The following is a 21,271-nucleotide window of genomic DNA, read 5'->3' as shown; positions in this document are numbered from 1 at the left end:
ACTCCAGTTGTCTAATGAGGTAGGCATGATACCTGTATTTCGGTATCATACATGTCAATACTAGACATTGAGAGATTCTGAGATGAGTGACACTGCACTATATATGAAACCCTATAGAGATAAAATCTATGACTGGTGCAGGTCTCCAGGCGTACTTCCTGAAACCTTGATTAGTTACAGAAAGAAAACTGGAGCCTTAGGAGGCTTATTTATTTTAAGGCAGAGGCTGGTGCTGGCATCTCTGCTACACTCTCCAGCTCCCTTGAGTTAATTCCAGTTGGCTGTCCTGCTGCTTCAGGAGAAAGAGAGAATAGACAAAAGGAGAGAGCACAAGATGAGAGAGGAGGAAAATATCAGGGCCGGTTTGAACATCTTTGCCAGGGCTGCTTTTGATGGCCACCCCATGAGCTGCATCTTTTTTTCTCCCACTACTGAAACCCCATTGAAATTGCAATTTATTTAAACCAATTTGTATGAAATCAGGGGCGGCTCTTCCGCAACGACAAAGGAGCGTCACCCCACTGCCTGGCTCAGCCAGCATGTGCAGCGAGGAGAGGGGCTGGGCCGTAGGAGTGGGGAGGAGGAGTGGAGTGCACCTAAGTGCCCATGTTAGTTTGGCCAGCGCACTTAGGCCGGCCAAACTGACATGTGCACTTAGGGTTCTTCAACCTGGCTGTGTTGTACAGTCAGATTAGAGAAGCTGCACAGACTCTCGTTTTCTGAGCGGCAGTCCAAGCCGCTCAGGCCAGTTCTAGTGCTGCTCTCATGCTATACCTGGCTAGGCATAGCATGAGAGCAGCACCAAGATTGCATGGGGAGTCTGTACTGGTGTCCCAGGGACTGCTGGGACACCAACACCATCGAGGGAAGGGGGGCGAGGAGGCGGCGGCAGCAGCAAAGATACTTTAAAAAAAAATATTATATTAACCCCCTTTGTTCTCCCCTGTCCCACCCACACCTCCCCTTCAGATTTTAAAGTCCGACATTTTCTATGTATGGAGTGCTGCGCTGGAAGTACTGTAAAGGACTCTACTTCTGGTTTTCCGTAGCTCAGAAGATTTTTGCTGTTTGACATGCGATATGGCACAGCTGCATTGCAACCCTATGTAAATGGCCCCAAGTAGTTTAAGTGGACCATCAAAACCTGAAAAATGAATCTCATGGGACGAAAAAATGCCTTCAGGTTATTTGCATGCCAGCTCTGCAACATAACAGTTTCCAAAGGCCGAGGAGGGGTCATTCGTTAGCATAAAGCACACCATGGAGTGTGCTCACAGCAACGCAACCTTGAATACATTTATTCTGTGTTTTTAATTAGAATGTGTCCATTTTTAAGTAAATAGTAATACATTTCAACCACATTGGAATCTAAAATAGAATGTTAGCAATTATCCAAAGTGACTCAGCAAGGTAAGCCTTGGCATCTGCTGTAATGTACAAGTCGTGATTCTAAATTTCGGCATGGCAAAGTCAGCCTTTCATCCCTCTAAGGTTGACACAGTGACTTATTATTATTACCGGTATACAGATTGTGGAATACGCACTTTTATTTTAAAAAGTGCTCCTGCCCGCCCCTCTCGTATTTTTCTCTAGAAAAGCTGGCGCTCGTTAAATTGATTGTGTTTGACAAAAATTGTTAATTGGTGTCATTTGTTAAAGGAGAGCTCTGACTACACTTAATCGCTGTAATTTGAGAGATCGAGTTCCTCAACTCAGCATTTTTGCGAAACTACTGGGACGCAGGCATTTCTTGAAGATCATTTTTGTTTCTTTCAGTGGGAAGATAAAAGACTGATGTATGTGAAAAGATGGCGAAAGCCACTAAAAGCGCTGCGGTAAAGATCAACAGCTCTGTGAAAGGTTTGCGGCTCAGTCGTTAACTGTGCCGTATCCTATTGCATGCTTGTGCATCGTCGTAAGCGGTGCTTAATTTGTACAAGAAGTAAGTGCCAGGCCCCACAGTTTTGCTCAGTAGCCCGCAGCCAGCTCTGATGAATGTCAGTATGTGGAGTACCAAGGCTGCATATTCTTGATTCCATTTCATGCCTCTGTAATTCACCACCAGACACTCCCTGCTCCTTTGTCTCGCTCCTGCAGTTTCTTTTTCATCCCTGCTTTCTCCCTTCCCCACTGGTTTTCCATTTTTATCTTCCTCTTCTTTTCCACTTACGTGTTTTTCACTCTCTTGGTCTGGGTCAAAATCTGAGTAGGAAAAATGAGTGCCGATCATCAAAAATGAATTCCGGTGGGTCCTACCTGCAACCCCCGGCACTGGTAACAAGCCCTATGCAGGTAATGGGAAGACATGTACGCCAAAGTCAATTTCTCAAGCATTTGTCTGGGGATTAAGGACCTTGGTGACAAATGAACATGTTTTGCAACAAACATTGTCCCTCGTTTTTGGAACCTCATAATGCAGATTCTACTGGGAACTCACTGAAAGCCCAGACTCCCTCTTTAGGGTTTTAGGCAGTTGGATGTTGCATTTTTTTCACAACTTTGATATTGGTGTTAAAGTAAGAATATAGTGCAATAAGAGTGATTTCCCACCTTTTCCATATGTATCCCTTCCACTACACCTTCACTTTCAGAGGTGCCTTGATCCAACTTTCCCTAAATTTAGACCAGAGCAGATCTTGACGAATCAGAAGAGTCAATCTTTTGGTTACAGCAGCTATAATATCACTTAGGAGCATAATCTCTATGGATGTGTAGATGAGTGAGTAAAGATATTTATACAGCACACTATTTAATTCTGTACTTAATGAACTATAAATTATCTATCATTGTTCTGTTGGTTTAGAGAAGGGATAACTGATGTGCACATTTTATACTGGGATAATTATAACTGGATACTGATGGGGAGAATGTTCTACAGCAGTGGTTCCCAACCTGTGGTTCGGAGACCCCTAGGGGTCCGCAAAGGCTCCTCAGGGGGTCCACGACTGCTTAGAAAATGTACTAATATTAACAGATTAGGTCTTCAGCTTTCAGTAATGACTCCTTGGGGGGGGGCCCTAGATTTTAAGAAGGATTCAGAGGAGGTCCTGGGTTCCAGTAATGATAAAGTGGGGGTCCACAGAAGTCAAAAGGTTGGGAACCACTGTTCTACCGTTGATGGTATTAAGCAAAAACTTGAAAGCAATATTATTGTAGCTTTGGTGGGGTGACTCCTTTCGAGGGAAAGACGCTTTTACATACTTATGTGTATAAAGTTGTAGATCTATCATACAGTGCTCATGCAGAATATAGATTTTATCGAACTCTGCATTTCATTTGGTATTGGTAGCAGAAACAATTACTTGTGGCATTAATTGTATGGCCAGGTAACTATGCTAATAAACTGTTGCCCCTTATAGATTATTTGTTGGATATCCTTTTTTCTGTTTGAGTCCAAATTAATCTAATTAAACATGGGTTGCATTCACACTGTGGACTCCTCTCTGTGACATCACACACTGATGTGAGTTTGTGTTTTGCTCTAGAAATCAACATGCATCATTTTCCTTACACTTCAGGGCGGTTGGAAATGTTGAAATCAATGTAAACACTGACACCCTCCCCACTTTTTTAAGGAAGTACTACGTTCAGCCCGCTATGTCTCTGATCTGCAAATTGGCCTAGGCAAGTTTGCACATCTGGTTGAGCCCAAGACCCCCTACCAGATTTTGAAAAGTGGCGAACTTTATTCATTCTAGACTATTGGCGAGCTGTGTGATGGTCAAGGTACACTTTGTGAGACGGTGGAGAATGGCACAGTGGGTGGCCGTCCCAGGTAGGCGGGCCACAAAATGGCGGCAAAGGTGACGAGAAGGGGAAATCAACTACGGAAGCACTTTCAACGTCAAACTTTCAAAAAATAGAGTCCGTTGGTTAGTGGGGATTGCTCTTGTCCAGACTCCTCAAAGATGCAGTTTCAATGGAAACCTCTTGAAGACCGCAGCGGTAATTAAAGGGTTTAGCGGCCAAATGATACGTTCTGTTGCAGCTGAGTCGGTGTTACTGAGCGGCTCATGAATAACGGCGAGGACTCTCAGTTCTGCTGTTTCTTTTCTCATGGGAAAGTATTATAGGGTAGAGTGATACCTCCCTGTTGGGCTCAACTGTTAGAAATGCAAGGCATGCTGAAATTGTACATAATTCTCCTCCAAAGGAAAGGAAATAGCTTTTCAATGGTTTTCCTGTGTGTCTCGTTGAGTTATGGCGGGGCGCAATTATTCCTGTTAGATTACTCTACCAGATGGCTTTCACTGTATATTTAGCTAATTAAGTTGTAGGGCACTGGAATTATATCAGAGTACAAACACTGCGCCTAAAAAGGGACCTTGCTTTAATTAGCTCCATTCTGGATGCGGTGTTTCCAGCTAACAGCGTCCTTCACACAGGTGGCATTTCTGCCCAAATTTATTAGCATAAATAAATTCAGGTTTTGTAGCCATCGGCAAGCTTGTAAAGCCAGAGGTTTATAAAGCGCTCTTTCAAGTCTTGCTTCATAGTTTTTGGGTAGGGGTGCTGTTTCAGTTTTTTCCAGGTTACTTTGACACAGTTTGTGGAAAGTAAAGAATGTTTTATTTTATTTTACAACTGTAAAATGTTATTCTGATTTTATGAGAAAAATGTTTAGTGCGGAATTGAACGGTTAAAATTACAAAATGAGCAGAAGATGTAATGTATTGTCATTGAAAATGTATACAATGTAGGCTGGGAAGTGCTCTGTTACTGAGCATAAAAGGGTATTGTTTACAAACAAGCTTTACCATGTGTATGTTTAGAGAAGGGCTGTTGTCTGCAGAAACGCACACATTAAGCATTCTTCTTTCCACCACACTTTACAGTAATGCATATGTCATTTGAATTATGTAGAATAACACGGTAACAGTTAAGCTATCTTTGCCCCGCAAAGACGTCTTCATGGGGTCGTAATGGGGAGCCCTGAAACCACCCTTCATTCTGTCTCGGCCTTCACGTACCATATTTTGCATATTTCTTTTATATGTATTTATGTAGCATGCTTATTACTACTTTGCAGTCACTTTGAAGAGGTAAGGATGGGAAATTATATTTCTTATGAAACGAACGCTACAGCTAAATGGTAACAGAAAATCAGCCCGAATTAGATAATTTAAGTATCACAAATATTTGGGTCAATCAAACTAAGTTGAGTCTTAAAACGTTATGGAGCAGGTGGGCTTTCAGACTAGTCTCGAATTTTAGAAAGCTTGTTCAAGGCTTTTGGATGGTAAGGGTGTTTCAGAGAGTAGAGCTTTGGCAATGGTGAGACCTTTCTGTAAAAACTGATCGTGATTGGTGTATTGGATGGTAAGCAGGCCGAGACTGGCCAACCACAGGTGCCTTACTGGCATCCTTGGAGAACTTTGTGGACGATGCACAAGAACCTGATGTAGTGAGTTGCACGGGTGATGTGTTCAGTTTTGTTAATGTTCGGTATGAGTCCGGCAGCCTAGTTTTGTACCTTTAGCAATTTCTGGGTGACTTTGGCAGGTAGACTAAAGTATATGGTGTTATGGTAGTCCATTTTTGATGATCTCGCATAAGAACCAGCTCAGTGATAATGGAGAGTAAGTTTGGGTAGGATTCCTTCTTTGTAGGTGTAAATGATGGACTATTGTTACCAGGTTATTAACTTCTTAAGTTAAAATCACTGTTAACCCCCAATAATTCAAGCTTTATTGAACCTTGGAAGTGACGACACAATAGTGGTGGACAAAGAAAGTGGAAAACTGAGGGTGTTCGAGACCTTTGGAAATAGCTCAGATTTTAAAGCACTGAGGCAGAGCATGCTTTGATTCCTTCAGTGCTGTGTCCTCTGTAGATAGTGACAAGGCTCCTGTGGGTGGTCAGGGTCTTTTGGTAACTTCATAGGTAACTTGGGGTTACCAGGGTACATATGGTACACAATGTTGTAGAATTAGTGGTCAAGGGACGATTTGGGCCTGTTAATATTGAATAAGCAGTGTAGGAGTCCTGATCCGTGTAACACCCCGCTCGCTATGAGCATAGTGAACCCAGCATGTCTAGTTACACAGAAAAGAAGGGAAACGTCTGTGAACCATTGTATCAGTTTAGAAATGAGTAGACAAGTGATTTCTGAAGTGTGAATTTTAGATAGTTTCAAATGCACCTGAAAGTTCGTGGAGTATTATTTAATGAGCAATGCTTGTTCTGCTCTAATGAAGAAAAAACTTTTTTGATGCTGACATGGGTGGTTTCAATCCTTCTTCTGGGGTAGAGTGCTAGCCGGAAATTAGAGAGAATATCAGAAGAGTTCAAGTGAGTGATAGGTTGTCTGGTAATAATACTTTCAAGGACCTTAGCCAGGCAGGGAAGGCTGGGCATGAATGGAGTCCAGTTGTAGAGTGAGAGTGGGTCTGCATGGGATTTTGACAAGTAATGTTTGCGTTTTGAACTTTTGGCAAATAATAAGAAATTAGATGCTGAAATGCCGCTTCTGGCTTTTGATAATTTCAGAGTGACAGTCAGTATGCGATGAGGCAACTGCCAGACTGCTTGCTGTTCTTTACAAACCTCAAAAATAAATAAAATAATTTTGTTGTCAGAAATATTGGACCAGTCATGCTCTTTTTGGGTCAATTACTCTTCATTAAAGGACCCACATTCTTTGAGCGTGTATACCATTTCAAGCTCGTACCATAAATACTTTTTATCACACATAGTTTGGAGACAAGCAACCATTTTTTAGGAATTTTGACCCCTTAGTTTTTTCTTACAACGGAGTAAAGTTCATTCATTATTGGTTGTGCGCTACATCAACAAATTGGGGTGTTCGTGATGTTCATACAGCCAGAGGAAGAGCTGAAGTGTTATTGCTGATATAGAACGAACAGTTCCCTCGACTGAATTAGCATGGCTCACACCTCTTTTGGAAACTCTTCTCAGTAAATCAGTGCATATTTGTTCAGGCTCAAGTAAACATCACCTTTTACCTTCCAGCAAACAGGAGTATTTTCAGTGGCCAGTATAACCTTTGGGTAGTTCATCCTGGCATGTTTACGGTCAGGGTGAAGGAAAGCAAGAAAAGTTCCTCTTTACAGCACAGTAGTCGCATCCCCCGCTCTAATCCACCAAGGCAGCGTGGGACACACATCTGCCAGCCTCATCACAGTGACTCACACAGCCAGTGCTACAGTGGGAGGTGGTAGGGCGTCCTAATGACTAGCTAAACTTATCGTGCAACCTGGGAACTGTCTGCTGCTCTTCCTGAAATCCCGATGAGCCTCTTCTATAGCTGATGCATGTTTTAAATGCAGTGTTATTTGCTTAGGATGAGTTCAGTTTCTTCTTGTGGGTGGCTGTTCCCTCTGTACTCATGTTTGTTTTGTTTCACCTCATTGTATTTATTCTTTAAATGAAACTGAAACAAAGGCAGGGGTGTCCTGGTTTTGGTCTGGAGTCAATCCTTTGCAGGAGTGGGTAGTTTCAAGACACAGCTGAGGTGAAATGAGTGGAATTATATACCTCGAACAGTAGGGACTATTTCTACTGACGTAGGTTTGAGGTGGAAGCATGAGCAGGGTTTCTTTGCTCTAGAAAAGTTACAGAGGAAATATATGCTTATGATTCAAATGTCTACTCTCCGAGCCAGGACCTCAAACATTTTTTTCACAGTGATCTGTGGATTACAATAAAACATTAAACTACCTTGAAAAATGAGTAAAGAGAAAAGAATTGAGCAACTATACATAATTGCCTTTTTTCCATCACACAGAAATGGTGTCCAGAAAATAAATTCTGCATATCCATACTAAAGAATGAAGGGTACACCGGCCTACATACTAGAGACCGATTGGCCCTTTGGAGAGGCGTATAAGATGTGTCTTCAGAGACCTTTCAAAAAGCCATTCTGGTCAAGTAAGAAATTCTCAAGTGCTTGTTCCAACGCTCACCCCTTTCTGGTAAATTTGTTAAATGTCTGTTGCATCACAGCCGAAGATGACTCTTCCCTTTCGACCACTCCTTAGTCAGAAATGCGACCAAAGGCCAAGGTTTCAGTTTTTTTTATTATACAGTCACTGGGATTGCCAGTGTTATTACAGAAGCATTCAATTGCCAGTCACTAATAATACAAATCTGTCACTACAAATTCCACTGAAAAGATATGAAAATAAGCACAGCAAGTTGACCAGCAAGGCACTATAATAAAATATCTCCCAGACCTTAACCACTGTGACAAACATTATTCGAAGACCTTCCATCATAAAAAGGCACCAGAGATGCTTCACTCATTGATCAAACTGAATGAGATCAGACCTTACAGATCAAATGGAACATATCCCCACATAAGGTCACAAACTTGACATAAACGAATGGCTCATTGACAACTGTTCTGATCAAAATAATTCGAATGAAAAGTACCAAAATAAATGATCTGCAGATATTGGAAGTAACTCAAAGGTAGTTTGGAAACACCTTTGCCACTATAGCTGATGATCTGTTGTCACAGAGCTTCACAATATTACACAAGAAAAGGGAAACTAGAATGGTGGTGGGCAGCCAAGTAATCAAGCTTCTCCTGGTTATATTTTTGTGTTAATTGAACGTTTCTGACTATATTCATAAAAATCCTTGGGATTGCAAAACTTACATTATATCTCATACATCAATTCACAAAATTAAAAAAATATAATAAGTTCATATGATGTAAAATGATAAGTGAAATACGTCTTTGATGCTCATATTGTATACATATACTGAACCCCCCCTCAAAAATGACTCCAAATATGGTTCTATAGCAATAACTATAATAGTGAATATTTTAATATTAAAAAGGGATTTGAAAGGGTTGTTAGTTAGTGAAGAATAATGATCAAAAAGTGATTAACCCTATCATTTTCAACTCTGAGATGTTGAAGACTTACGGGCGTACTAAGGGAAAAGTATAGAAGAATTGACCTTATCTATTAATGTATATGTTATGCTGCAAATCTGGTTCTTCTGACTCACAGTTCATATCTGAATGCAGTTCTTTAGAATGCTGGAACTCCATATGTTTTCTCATAAGGTGTGATGCTCACTTTAGGAGTAACTTGCCTAAGCTGTTACAAGGTATCATGGAACTTGCCTAAACCAATAGTATTATTTTTTTCCCGAAAGGTTTAGTTTGTCAAACTCACTTGGTGCTAATACAGGTGTGGGATGTTGTGGTTTCCAGTGCCCACAGTTATGACTCATGTTCTTAGCCCTGCAGTGGGACTAGGTATCTGACATCTTCTGATAGCAGTAGTCTTACTGCTCAAAGCCATCACCCTTTGAGAAAGAGAAAGGTGTGCAGGCTGTACATTTTCATAATACATGTGTAGCACACGGCATTTGAAGCACAAAGCACGCAAAGGTTTATATTGTTACTAATTTATTTAATGACATTGAAAAGTCCTTCTCACAAATGTAGTGTGCATCACTTCTAGATGGTATACTAGGTTTTTTAATATGTGGTGTGGGGATATAAATTTAAGCTGAAAATATGTAATGGTTATATGTGCATGGTTTGGCTGTCCTTGTGTGTGGCTCAAAGTTGTCCTCTAGTCCCGTGTGTGTGGCATCCCTATACTGTTACGTGCCTAAAGGCATGGGTGGAACGCTTTGAAGAGAGTGGGGAGATGGGACACGTGGACTCGGAATTGAAGATTGTGATCAGAGGTTCGTTGTGGTGCAGTTTTATAGTATTCAACAATTACATATAGCACAATGGCATTTTAATATCTAGGATGTTCCCTGGACAAGCTTTTTAGCTACTACATCAGATGTGCTTCTCTTGGCCTTAATCAATCCCGAACTAGCTCTTGTAAAACAACAACATAAAAGAAAAACATGCAAAGAACACAATTCATAACTTTCTCTGCCCCAAATGCAACTGCAACAGAGCTTGAGACAGCCGGTAGAAGCAGTATTTCATTTGTTTAATTTTTTTTTGAATGCCCAGGCCAAATACTTCTCAGGCAGCCAGTGCAGCTGTTTGGCCACCAAGTGTCCCTATCAGTGCTGCCAAATATGACTGCAAACACTACGTACTATCCCACTCCTAAAATATGACAATGTGGCCAGTCCACGTGGCCCGAAGAAGTAAGAATGGTCTGGAATGTGCTAGTAGTGTTTTTTTTAAAGATATATTGACATTTTAAATAATCCTCTTAATGTTCTCTGCTCAAACATAGGTAGACAGTGCCACCGTGTGTTGAACTATCATAAATAAGTGCTGGGGCTAAGAATACAGAACGGGTGCCAGCACCGGCATGCACCGGCACAAGTTAAGCACTGGGTAGAAGGGTACTATATTAGCCGGCTTGCTTATCAGTGATCTACCTGCCACTCCTCTACACCATCAGAGGGTGGAAATACTTCTTCATTGATATTTGTTTCCTGCGTCTTGTATAGCACTGGCGTGATGCCATAGGACTACTTGGCTACACGCACAGAAATGTGTGATGTTAGTAGTTTGCGATGGAGAGCAAACAATAGTAGTGAGATTTGTACATTAAATGGCACCTTCGTTTAGGGTACACGTGAAGAGAAAGAGTTAGAATTAGACGGGGGTTAGAGTCCAGCGAGGGAGGTGGGTTCTCTGTCGAAATTCTTTTGATTTGCATTACATGGTTGTTTCCCACTCTTGTGTGCTTGTTTGTAATTGGGATTCCTAATTGACTGAAGCAGGGTCTTTCCTAAAGGCTGTCAGAATAGAGACATCCAGTCCCAACTTCCACTTACCAATAACGCCATTGATTTTATATTGTTGCATTTATTAATATTAAGTAATATGGCGTTGCTCACGCAGAACGGGTACCGTGAGACTTCCCAGCCTAGCTTCTGACATTTTCAGTGGTGTCCAAGTGCTGGCTTCTGTAGGTTGATGCTGTATACATTTCTTTTAAGTGCTGCATAAATATTATCATGGCATTTGTCCTAATAGCTGATATTTGTCAAGTGTCAGGTTGTGAAATGGCCGTGTTTGTTCAACCAAATTAACATTAGGACATGAACGTTTCTAATGGGAGGTGGTTTTATTTAGGGATTTATTGATGACCGTTGGCTGCTATGGGGCTCTGTACTGACCCAATTATAAGCATTACCAACTAGCCATTATTTCTTCATAGACAGTTTGTCAGGTAGGAACCTTGGATCTGTGCCTTAACGTTTTTTTTTACACCTTGGTATGAATCCGGCATAAAAAACATCGGACATTCAGAATTTCACGTGGTGCTTCACAGAATCAGTACTAATTGTGGAGTATTTGAAGTACGCATACCATAGCATAATTGCTAATGAAGCAGATGGATTGGTAAACATTGCAAACTGATGGATTTAATTCTGCAGCACAGTGGGGGCAGACAGGGATAAGATATTGCAGGCAGAGACCCACCACCTTGATATCCCCACCAAAGTTAAATCATTTGTCCACTGCACATTTGAACAAAGTTCCAGAAATGTTAATACAGTGAAAAGGAGAATACGGCAAAAAATGCGAAACTTGCATTAGAGTATTACGAGGCATGAGCTGTTTCCCTTTGGAGTTTTAGTATTTTAGATAAAACTCCCACTCTTGCCTACCTGGTATTTCTATGAATGGCAGGTCAGTAATATACGGATGTTATGTAAAGTATAATTAAAGTAGCCAATCAAAATATTGTAGTAAAGGTGCACTGGGCCGTATAATGTGGAGGGGCAGGCGCCGTTGGCCCTTTATGGAAACGCCCCTGCCCATTACCAGCAGCCAAATGGCAGGTGGGTGGTGTCTTCTTTGTGTAGAGGTATCCCCGTGCAGTCAAACTCCACCCTCGCAGACTGTGGGCTTCAGACATGAACTTGATTTTATGGATCAGTGCTGTGAAGCCACACACCGGTCTTACGAAGATCAGGTGTTGCTGGTCTGAATGTGGGTGATGTACGCAGAGGGCACTGACGTATTTCCTCACGAGCTGCCAATGTACGTGGGTGACCCTCATGGACATCGCTATCACCTGAGTTGGCAACACAGAGGTCTTCCCCGTGTAAAAGAAAACCAAATGGCAAATAGACTTCTAGCTAGCAGTACATACACAGGGCACTGGCTAAACGGCACTCACTGACTGGAGACCGTCCTCTCACCCATATTTTCTTGAGTACAGGTGCAAGTGGATAAATTACTTTCTGGAACTCCTGGTAGCTGCTCACTTCATCTCTGTTGATGAAAAATAGATTCAGGACAAGCAGGTTATATTTTTCAGTACTGTCACCAACTCTACTGAATTGACCAGTCAAAAAAGAGCTTACCTATGTCTGGCAACATCACAAAACATTTTGCACAGCCTGAACTTCGGCTAATTTTTTTTTTCTTCATACAAGGACCATCCAATGATTCGCTTTGTTCTGCCAGCAATATGTCCCGAACATTTTATACATCAGCCAAAAATATCAATATAGAACGGAAGTGGCACCCCTTTTGTTGCGTGAAATATGAAATGACAGCACCTGTGAATCACAGTTTACAAAACCTCAATAACAAAGTAAAATTACATTTTTTATACACATAACTTTCTTCAGCTTTTTTGACATTCGATAAGATTCAGAGGGTCTGTCCTAAAGGCCACCCATGCATTTGTCCCTTTAATATGCCAAGCTGAACACACAGTTGTATAGAGAATCCATCACACACTCCTTTTGTTAATGACTGCTTATTGTAGAGGACTGCAGAGAGATGTGTTTGCAACATTTTGGAGGCAGATGGCTCTTTTTGTTTTCATTTATATATATTTTTGTCTTAATTCCCCAGCCTCGGAGCCCAACCTGAAGGTGCGTTCCAGGTTAAAACAGAAAGTGGCAGAGAGGAGAAGCAGCCCCTTACTCAGGAGGAAGGATGGAAGTGTTGTCAGTTCATACAAGAAGAGAATGTTTGAGGTGACAGGTAATTGAGGACTGGAGGGATTGTGACTCATCTGCCAGAAGTGTGATTCACATACAAACTAATAGAGACGCAACATATTGTATGATCATGCATATATTGGGAATAGTTGACTTTGGGCCGGTCTGGAAGTTGTACTTTGAAGAACAGCGACAGACATGGTGAAAGGGAGAACAACATATTGCATCAGTTATATGTGTGATTTGAGGTGTGAAGGTACAGAAGGAGTTGTGTTGGGTGTGAAAGGTGTGAGTACTGCAGGTATCGGGAGAGAGGGTAGAAGAATACTAGGTGTCTGTGGTATTGGTAGGAGGGAGAGAGGTGTGATGCAGTTAGGATCGAATTTTTATTGATGCTTTGTCTATTTATAAGACGGTTTGGAGTTCTAAGAGGAGGAATGAGTATTGTGTGCTCCTGGTAAGAGTAAGGTGTCTGTTTCTGCCTCTCTGCTGCTTAGCTCAACTGGATACATTTGATTTTCTACTTTTCTACATTTTCTGAAAACCAATGGAAGGTAGATGGTGGCAAAGACGTTTTGTTAGTGTTCTTTTTAGAGGACATTTAAGTGTCTCTGAGTGAGTGACTGCTAAATAAGCATGGAGTTAAGGTTGTTGAGCAGTGTGGTAGTGTTTAACTTAGTAGTTTAGTCGGGATGATTTTAATTGCTGATTTTATAGGTTTCTGCATGTGCATTGCCAATGTTGAGGGGGTTAGTTAGGAGCCTAAGGGATGGAGAGAAGTTTTGTAATTTTCTGTGACTGTAATTTAGTTCACTGCCTTAATTTGCACAAAGTATTGTGTGTGAATGTCTATGTCCCTGACAAAGTAAGATGGAGACAGTTGCAATGGAGAGTAAGAAAGGTAGAGGCCATTCACATTCGAGTGAAGCGGATGAATGTATACAGTATTTTCCATCTTTGTTTCCCTTGATTTAGAGACATAGTTAAGACTTCTCTGTGTTTTGGAGCACTGCTAGGCCTTTAGCTCTGACTGCTGCATAGAGTGTGGTTTTGCAACAACCTAAAACTTCATACACAAAGTAAACATTCTAAAAGCTGAAATCAGGTACAAATTACACTTTTAAAAATACATTTTGTTTCATTTGTATATTATATTTAAACCTAACAAATCAATTGTGAACACACGTTAAAGAGGCACATACCCTCTACTTGATGTATGCAAGAGGTTATATTGTTCTTATCCCAGGTTTGACTGTAAACATTACAAACTCATGCTAGTGTGAGTAAAAAGTCCTGTTAGCATTTAACAACTATGAGTGCTTTCAATGTTGGATTTCATTTTTTTGTTCATATTTTGCATGCTTAGGATGTATAGCTTTATTGTCTATATTTAAATAAATAACTATATGACTCAAGCACGATTATGCAGCTAAATGACAAAATAATCACATCCTTGCTGCAATCTATTTTGTTGGATAACTGGACAAGTATAACATTCGTAGTCTTTGTATTCATCCAACTAACACTTTTTAACTTGCGCACAGTCTCCTTTTTTCTGTAGTATTACAAATGTATTTTTATTTTTCAATGAAGTGTATGTATTGGAGCTCCCAGTAGTCTCCAATGAGGCTGTCATCTACTGTCATGTCTGTTTATTTGGTCAGTATCAATCATGTATGTTCTGGGTCAAGGCGTTCCCCCTTATTACCTCCATCTGCAAGGTGCTACCAGTGCTAAAACAGAAAGTTGTCTTAGAATTGCTGAAAACTCCCTACCTAGCTGATTGTATTCCCCTCAATTACAGAAGCATTGTCCAACGATTAGCTTTCACCCAACGTATGCAGTCAGTGGTTCTTGGCTTGCTAATCCCTCACCAGGGGTCAATCAATATTTCCAACTCCCAGAAAGGGTGCTTTAGACTATGTAGATGCTCCAAATCTTTTTTGGTTGCTGTCCAGGCTGACCTTCAGCTCTGGTCATGCTGCTGCTGCCTTGAACTTATCGTACCTCTCTGCATTGTTCATCGTGGTGTCTCCTGACAAGCTTTCCTTCCTTCCTTGAACTGAGAGGCACCTCTCTTTCTTGGTTTAGTTCTTTTTTCTGAAGATACTCTCAATACTTTGTGGTGCACTCTTTTCATTATCAGTCCTTTGCATTCTCCATCATTGGTCTTCAGCTGGGGTCTGTCCTATTGCTCCACTATATAACATATATGTCCTTCTGTGGGTGTCCCTTATGCGCTAATTTGACCCAGGATTATTAGGTGGCATTCAAATCCTCCTCTGTCTGAGCGCAGTTGTCATGCTTTCCTGCCTCCCTTCAACAACAACCTTAAGGCCATCTGTAACTGGATGGAGAATAACAATCTTTATGTGAATGTTGATAAGACTGAAGCCTTACTCATATGTGTTTAAAACGAGGTTTGTTTGTCCATATCATGGCAAACTGCTATTCACAATGTACCTAGGCCTAAAATTCTTACCCACCTTCCCTGTGACAGTGAAGCCTACTCCTGGTGTCACCATGCTTTTTCCAACTTTATTGCTTGAGGAACGTCTTGCATTTTAAAACCAAAGTCTGTGATTTCATCTCTGAGGGTTCTCACTCCTCCTGTATAGTGTGTCTTGGTCTTTCAGTTATTTTTCTTAATAAGATCCAAGAAATTCAAATCTGTGTAGCCTGCCTTTTTTGCAGCCTTAATCATTTTGAGTCAGTCTGCTCTCCAAATATCTTATACCCCTAACAACCAGTTAAAAAAAAAAAAGAGTATCCTTCAAAATTCTTCATATGGTTCATCATAGTTTTACAACTTTTGGACCCTCTTGTCTATAGAATTGTCTCACACTGTGCCACCTTCTTCATCCCCTCTTATCTGAGAACAGACTGCACCTAATGGTTCTCACCTGTAAGTGTTCCTAAATTGGGCAGCCATTCTTTCTCAGTGATTATATGTGAGCTCTTAAACTTACTTCCTATTACTATCTGACATCTCATCAATATTGCTTCCTTTTGAAGTGGCCCCCAAAAGTTGCATTCCTCTTTTTTTTAAAAATCCATTCTTCAATCTCAGTTTCTATAAGCCACCCAAATCTGCCTTGCAAGCCACAAGGTGCATTTTAGGTAGTTTGTGCAGTAAATGTAGTTCTAACTAACAAAACATATTCTGGGGGCAATCAATTTAACTGAATAAACTACCCGTTTTGCAGGAAGTTTGGTGTTTATTGTGTGATTATTATCTGCAGCCTATTACCTTGGTAGGTCTGGATTGACAGCATAGATCCTAAGTGATCAATCTGAAAAAGAGGTTTCAAAGCAATACCGAGCAAAGGGCCTCTTGTCCATCTGCATGTTGGTTTCCATGAGTACAGAATTAGATAGGACTGAAGTTATGTGCTTTCACTGAAAATCACTTTTTGGCTAATTGTAAAGTTTACTCTGAATAAGGCATAACTGGTGGCAAGCAAATGATCATGGCAAGTGTCTGTTTATTAAGATATGTTACGATGAAGGCTGCTGTTCTGACTTATTTAGTGTGAAAACCATATGTTAACATCAATTTATTTGAGGGTTGATTGTTATTACTTTGTATGAAAGCCTGCAGACAAGGATTTGGTTGCATAAAATCTCACAGATTACTATAGCAGGCAGGAGTTGTGGTGTTGAGTATCCCCCTGTGACAATTTGTGGGCATAAAAGACTTGCTCTGGAAGAATTCTTGTTAGGCCTTTGTAGGAGAGATAGTATTTTGCTTTGACAGCTGTAATTTTGTATATGTTTATAGTTTTTGATTGTATGCACAATGGTTGCCCTGTGTGAAACTTAGGCTCAATATGACAGGTCTGCGTCGGGTATGCTGACAAGCAAATTGGTTCACTAGGGAAAAAAAAATCAGATGCCATAGATCTGATAAGTTTCATATGAAACATTATGACAAATGCAGTAGGCCTGATTAATTTACTATGTTCCACATTAAAGCCAATAGGCCTTTAAGGGTAGATTTTTTCTGCACCATGGCAGACAGGTATTTAGTCACATGAAATATCAAAGATGTCCTTTGTGGAGAAGTTTTCCGGTCTTAGTTATCCCCTTCAGCAAACCCTAGAGGTAGAAGATTTGCACTGTAATAATTCCTGATAAAATCTCTTCCGAAGGCCTGACGGGTTAATCTGTCTGCCAGAAACTTGTAATAAATACATCATTAAATCATACATACATCAATTTTTATAAATTTATATCAATAGAGATACATAGAGGACCTTTGGGTCAGCCCTCTTCTGCAACCTGGATGTCTGACTCTCAGCTAAACTCTGCTTCCAACCATTACTGCGTACTGCACGGAATAATGGTTAAGCCAGATCAGTCATTGGCCCTCTTGCCCTGTGAATTATGGTATTTTCCAATCACATGTGCACATCCACCTCAAAACTGGCCAGTCTTTTAATTTCAATTTCCTCATTTTAGAGTAACCCTTTCATTTATTTGTTTCTAATTGTTTATCTTAATTATTCTCAAGAGGAAACTTCAGTTCACCAGGCAGTGCTAGTGGACCACTTGTTTGCAGCTAATTTCAGCTGCAGTGCACCAGATCCTGCATGGCCGCTTCCTCTAAACCAGGCGACCATTACAGAATGATTTTGCCCATAATGTATCATTGTTTTACCGTTCCAAGATTGCCAGCACATTGATTCTAAACTTGGTGGTCATGCTTGAATTATGAAAAACGATAGACAGACGTTGTACTGTGTACTGCAAGATGGACACTCGCTGCTATTTTTAGTTTAATTATTGGAAACAAATTCCAGTTGTTTTTGGACTGCAGCATACTTTCATTTTTCTACTTTTTTATTTGTCTTGCATATGTTGTTGAGTTTATTTGTGTTTTATTGTGTTTGTATCATAGAATGCAAGAATTAGTCACTTGATGAATGAATAGATGCACCAGTGCAGACAAGTGAGAGAGTGCATATGAAATGACATACTGAGTGCCTAAACCCATCAATGACACACAAGCATTCCCTTCATAAGACATTGCCAATGCTTGTTTTTAATTGGTAGCAAGGAGAATTAACTACTATTTTCTGCCTTCTTTTTCATCAAGGGCAGGCAGAACGGGATTAGTAATTTTTCATAGATTGTAACCACTATCCGTATCAGTTTACAGTAGAATGGCATTTTTTTCACCAGGCCCTAGTCAATATAGCACAAGGACACCCTTATCATGCATGCAGCTGTCCACTTGTGAATGATACAGTGGACTGTTAAACATTGCAAGCCATGGATTCGTTTTTTTAAGCATCATGCCGGTAGGGTGCAAATCAACTATTATGTTATAAACCAGGCTAACATTTTAATGAAAAGCTCAACAAAGTCACATTCTTAAAATTGTGCTCCTTACTCTTAGTCAATCTGTGCAGATGGAGATGCCTCATAATACAATAGTCAATAGAGGACATTTATCAAATAGGCAGTGCTACATTTTAGGAGCTACCTTACCTAGCTGTTAGCTTACCATTGCTCTAGAAACGTAAGTTATATGCTCCCTTGCCTTGCTTTATTTGAGTTTTGTAAGAACTGAGCTACAAATATGTACAATGCCTTTTCTGTCCTCCATATTCTTTCTCCAGTGAATGTCCCTAACTCTGCCGTGGTCTGTTCATGTGACCTTTTTATGGTCAATTTGAAGCCTGTCGCTGGTCACTTCCCTCACCTTTGCCCTCTAAACTCGTCAAACTCTCAGCATCTTCTCACATTGGACATGTGGTTATAATTGTTTCCATCTGTTTGTTAAGTCGAAACTGAAACAAAAACAACTATTTATATAATGCTGCACATAAACATAGAAAAATCATGCGTTACCCTCTCATCATCAACTACACATCCATAAGGTTGGCGTGAAAATGCTAAAGGGGCAAAAAGGAGTAGTGAGATGAACAGTAGTGCAAATAAAAAAAACTGAATATTTTTGGAACCTTATCTTGAGCAAAGGATGTATTTTTTTAATTATGTACCTAAGTCTGAGGATATTGTAAAACATTGCAAGAGAATCATATTTTCATTACAACGCTTAATAGAACCATCAAATTGGAGTGAACCACCAACAGTAAAGGGATTACCAAAAGCCACAAATCCAGGCTTGATACAGAACATTACGTCATGATGTATGGAAAGATGACACAATTTTTCAGATAAAGCTTTCCATTATTGAAATGTTTTAGGCTTAAGTCCCACCTATTGTGATATTCGGCACACCCATGGCGAGGACGAAATCAGAATTCAGACTAAGGGGGTCATTATGAGTTTGGCGGAAGGCCGTCCGGCAAACTCCCATGGTCAGGTTACCGCCAGAGCAGCCGTCTTCCTGCAAGCCCAATTAGGAGTTTCCTATTGGGTCATCGGGCGTTTTCCGCCCACTGGTCCACCAGGAAACAGCCTTCAACATTGACACTGGCTCACTATTGAGCCGGCGGCAATGTTGCAGTGTGTAGGGTGCACTAGCACCCATTGCGCTGTTCACTGTATGCAAAGCAGACAGTGACAGCGCGACGGGGCTGGCCATGGGGGCCCCTGCACAGCCCATGCCAAGTGTATGGGCTCCCCAGACCCCCCGCACCCCATCTCTGCCAGCCTTTACATGGCCGGTCTACTGCCATGTAATCGCCGGCGGAGAAGGGACTCGTAATCCCCAGGTCAGCGCTGCTTGCAGTGTTGCCCTGGTGGATTAGGACCGCTTGACCACCAGCCTTTCCTGTGGAGGAAAACTGGAGGTGCTGGCGGTCCGACAGTGGCAGTACTGCAACGGTCGTAATGTGGCTTTTGGACCGCCACATTTGTGTCAGTCTGACCACCACCGTGGCCCTGGCAGTCGTAATGAGGCCCTAGGACGTGTAAAAAAAGAAAAAAAACATAATGCAACAGGCATATTCTAGCTATACACCAGGGATTTGGAACTTCACCCCCTTATCCACTCCAACACTGTTCCAATTGAGGAAAGAGGTGAAAACACACCTCTTTAAAGAACCCAAAGCTCTGCCCAGAAGCCAGCGGCCATTGCTATTACCCATCGGCGCACTGAATACCAAGCCATGCCTGTTTAATTCACTACCAGACACTCCCCACCCCTTCACCTCACTCCTGCAGGTTCCTACTTTCTCCATCTGTCTTTTCCTTCTTTCCCCTCGAAAATGTCAGATAACAAAAAATAAGTGCCGGTCCCCAAAAATGAGTGCCGGTGGGATCCACGGACAACCACCAGCTCAAATTAGCACTGGCTATTTGTGATTCAAGTTTGCAAGGAGGTTTGCTTGTGGTGTTGTGATCAGTATGATCAAGAAAACCTATGCTGCTAATGCTTCGCTACAGGGAGATACAAAAAAGTCTCCTTTTGAAAGACACTAGAGTAGAGATCTCTGATGACATTAGCAAACTTAATATTGATTTGAGCTAGTTATTTTTTGTTAACGGCCTCAATAAGACTAGATATCTCTGTTTAAGTAAAATATGTACATTATTACCATTCTCCAAACTAATTCTGCAACACCGGAGAGAGTCCCTTATAGTGGCATGGTCAATGCAAATTTGCATATGCTTCCTCCTTTTCTGTAGTGGCATAGTAACCAACAAATTAAAAATATAGGATGACCAATCAAGGTATGATTTTCCATTCTTCACACTATTACATAGTATGGCATCAACGCTGTCGGGAACCAAGTACTAAATGTGAGCCTGCTAACTAAAGAAATCTTTAAAAAGCAGCAGTATTATTCAGCTTGGTGAACACCCCAATTAAATAAATCTACATTTAAGTGCAAGTAAAAATAATCTTGCCTTGGGTGATAAATTGAGTATCATTGTGGAATTATAACACCAAACATTTTTATGTCATACAAGAGGCTCTCTGGTTTAAATTCTAAATATTCTCAGGTTGCATAATAATTTTTAAAGATCGTGAATAAGGATGCTGGACATAGCCCTACTGATGCCCTTGTGTGTCTAGTCACCACAGGGTTGATGTGTGTCCAGTGACCTTTGCTATCTTGATCTGACTGTGGACTTTGATAGTTCTTCAGTGTCTCTCCAGTGGTTATGGGTGAATCTACTCATTATAGCTGTGCGTTAATCTTCATAGGATCCAACACCTATGGTATTTGGCTGTACCTCAGTCTATGTGTGACCAACTTCTAAAGGTGTCTTTCTGAGCTCACTGAGGCTCGGTGAATGTTCAGACCCCTAGGAGCCTCCCATCCCTTGCACTTTTGGTCCTTGGAGTGCCTACCATTTTAGTGTGTGTGGCTGACTTTGCCTATACTGTGTCAAGTCCATCTTTTTTCTGTCTTCCTTTTTAGGATGTGCATGTCCTTTTCCCGTATGTCTAGTCTTTGGTGTGTCTGCCTTCACAGCAGTT

At 41.0% G+C, this 21,271-nt stretch overlaps 1 protein-coding gene across 6 annotated transcripts in view; it reads left to right on the top strand.

Moving 5' to 3' along the window:
* The window catches only part of LOC138262030 (histone deacetylase 9-like), a 285,528-nt gene that overhangs the window by 175,897 nt on the left and 88,360 nt on the right, over positions 1–21,271 (top strand). For 4 of the 6 annotated variants that reach the window (XM_069211696.1, XM_069211697.1, XM_069211694.1 and 1 more), the window contains exon 6: positions 12,782–12,913. The exons of the other annotated variants lie outside the window; for them this stretch is intronic. In XM_069211696.1, coding sequence (XP_069067797.1) covers positions 12,782–12,913 — 132 coding nt within the window. The remainder of the gene's footprint in view (positions 1–12,781; positions 12,914–21,271) is intronic. 6 annotated transcript variants of the gene reach the window in all.

Source organism: Pleurodeles waltl, chromosome 10, assembly GCF_031143425.1.
Source record: "Pleurodeles waltl isolate 20211129_DDA chromosome 10, aPleWal1.hap1.20221129, whole genome shotgun sequence".
NCBI lineage: Eukaryota > Metazoa > Chordata > Amphibia > Caudata > Salamandridae > Pleurodeles > Pleurodeles waltl.
The sequence above is the reverse complement of the archived record's forward strand: the minus strand, read 5'-3'. Positions and strand labels throughout refer to the sequence as shown.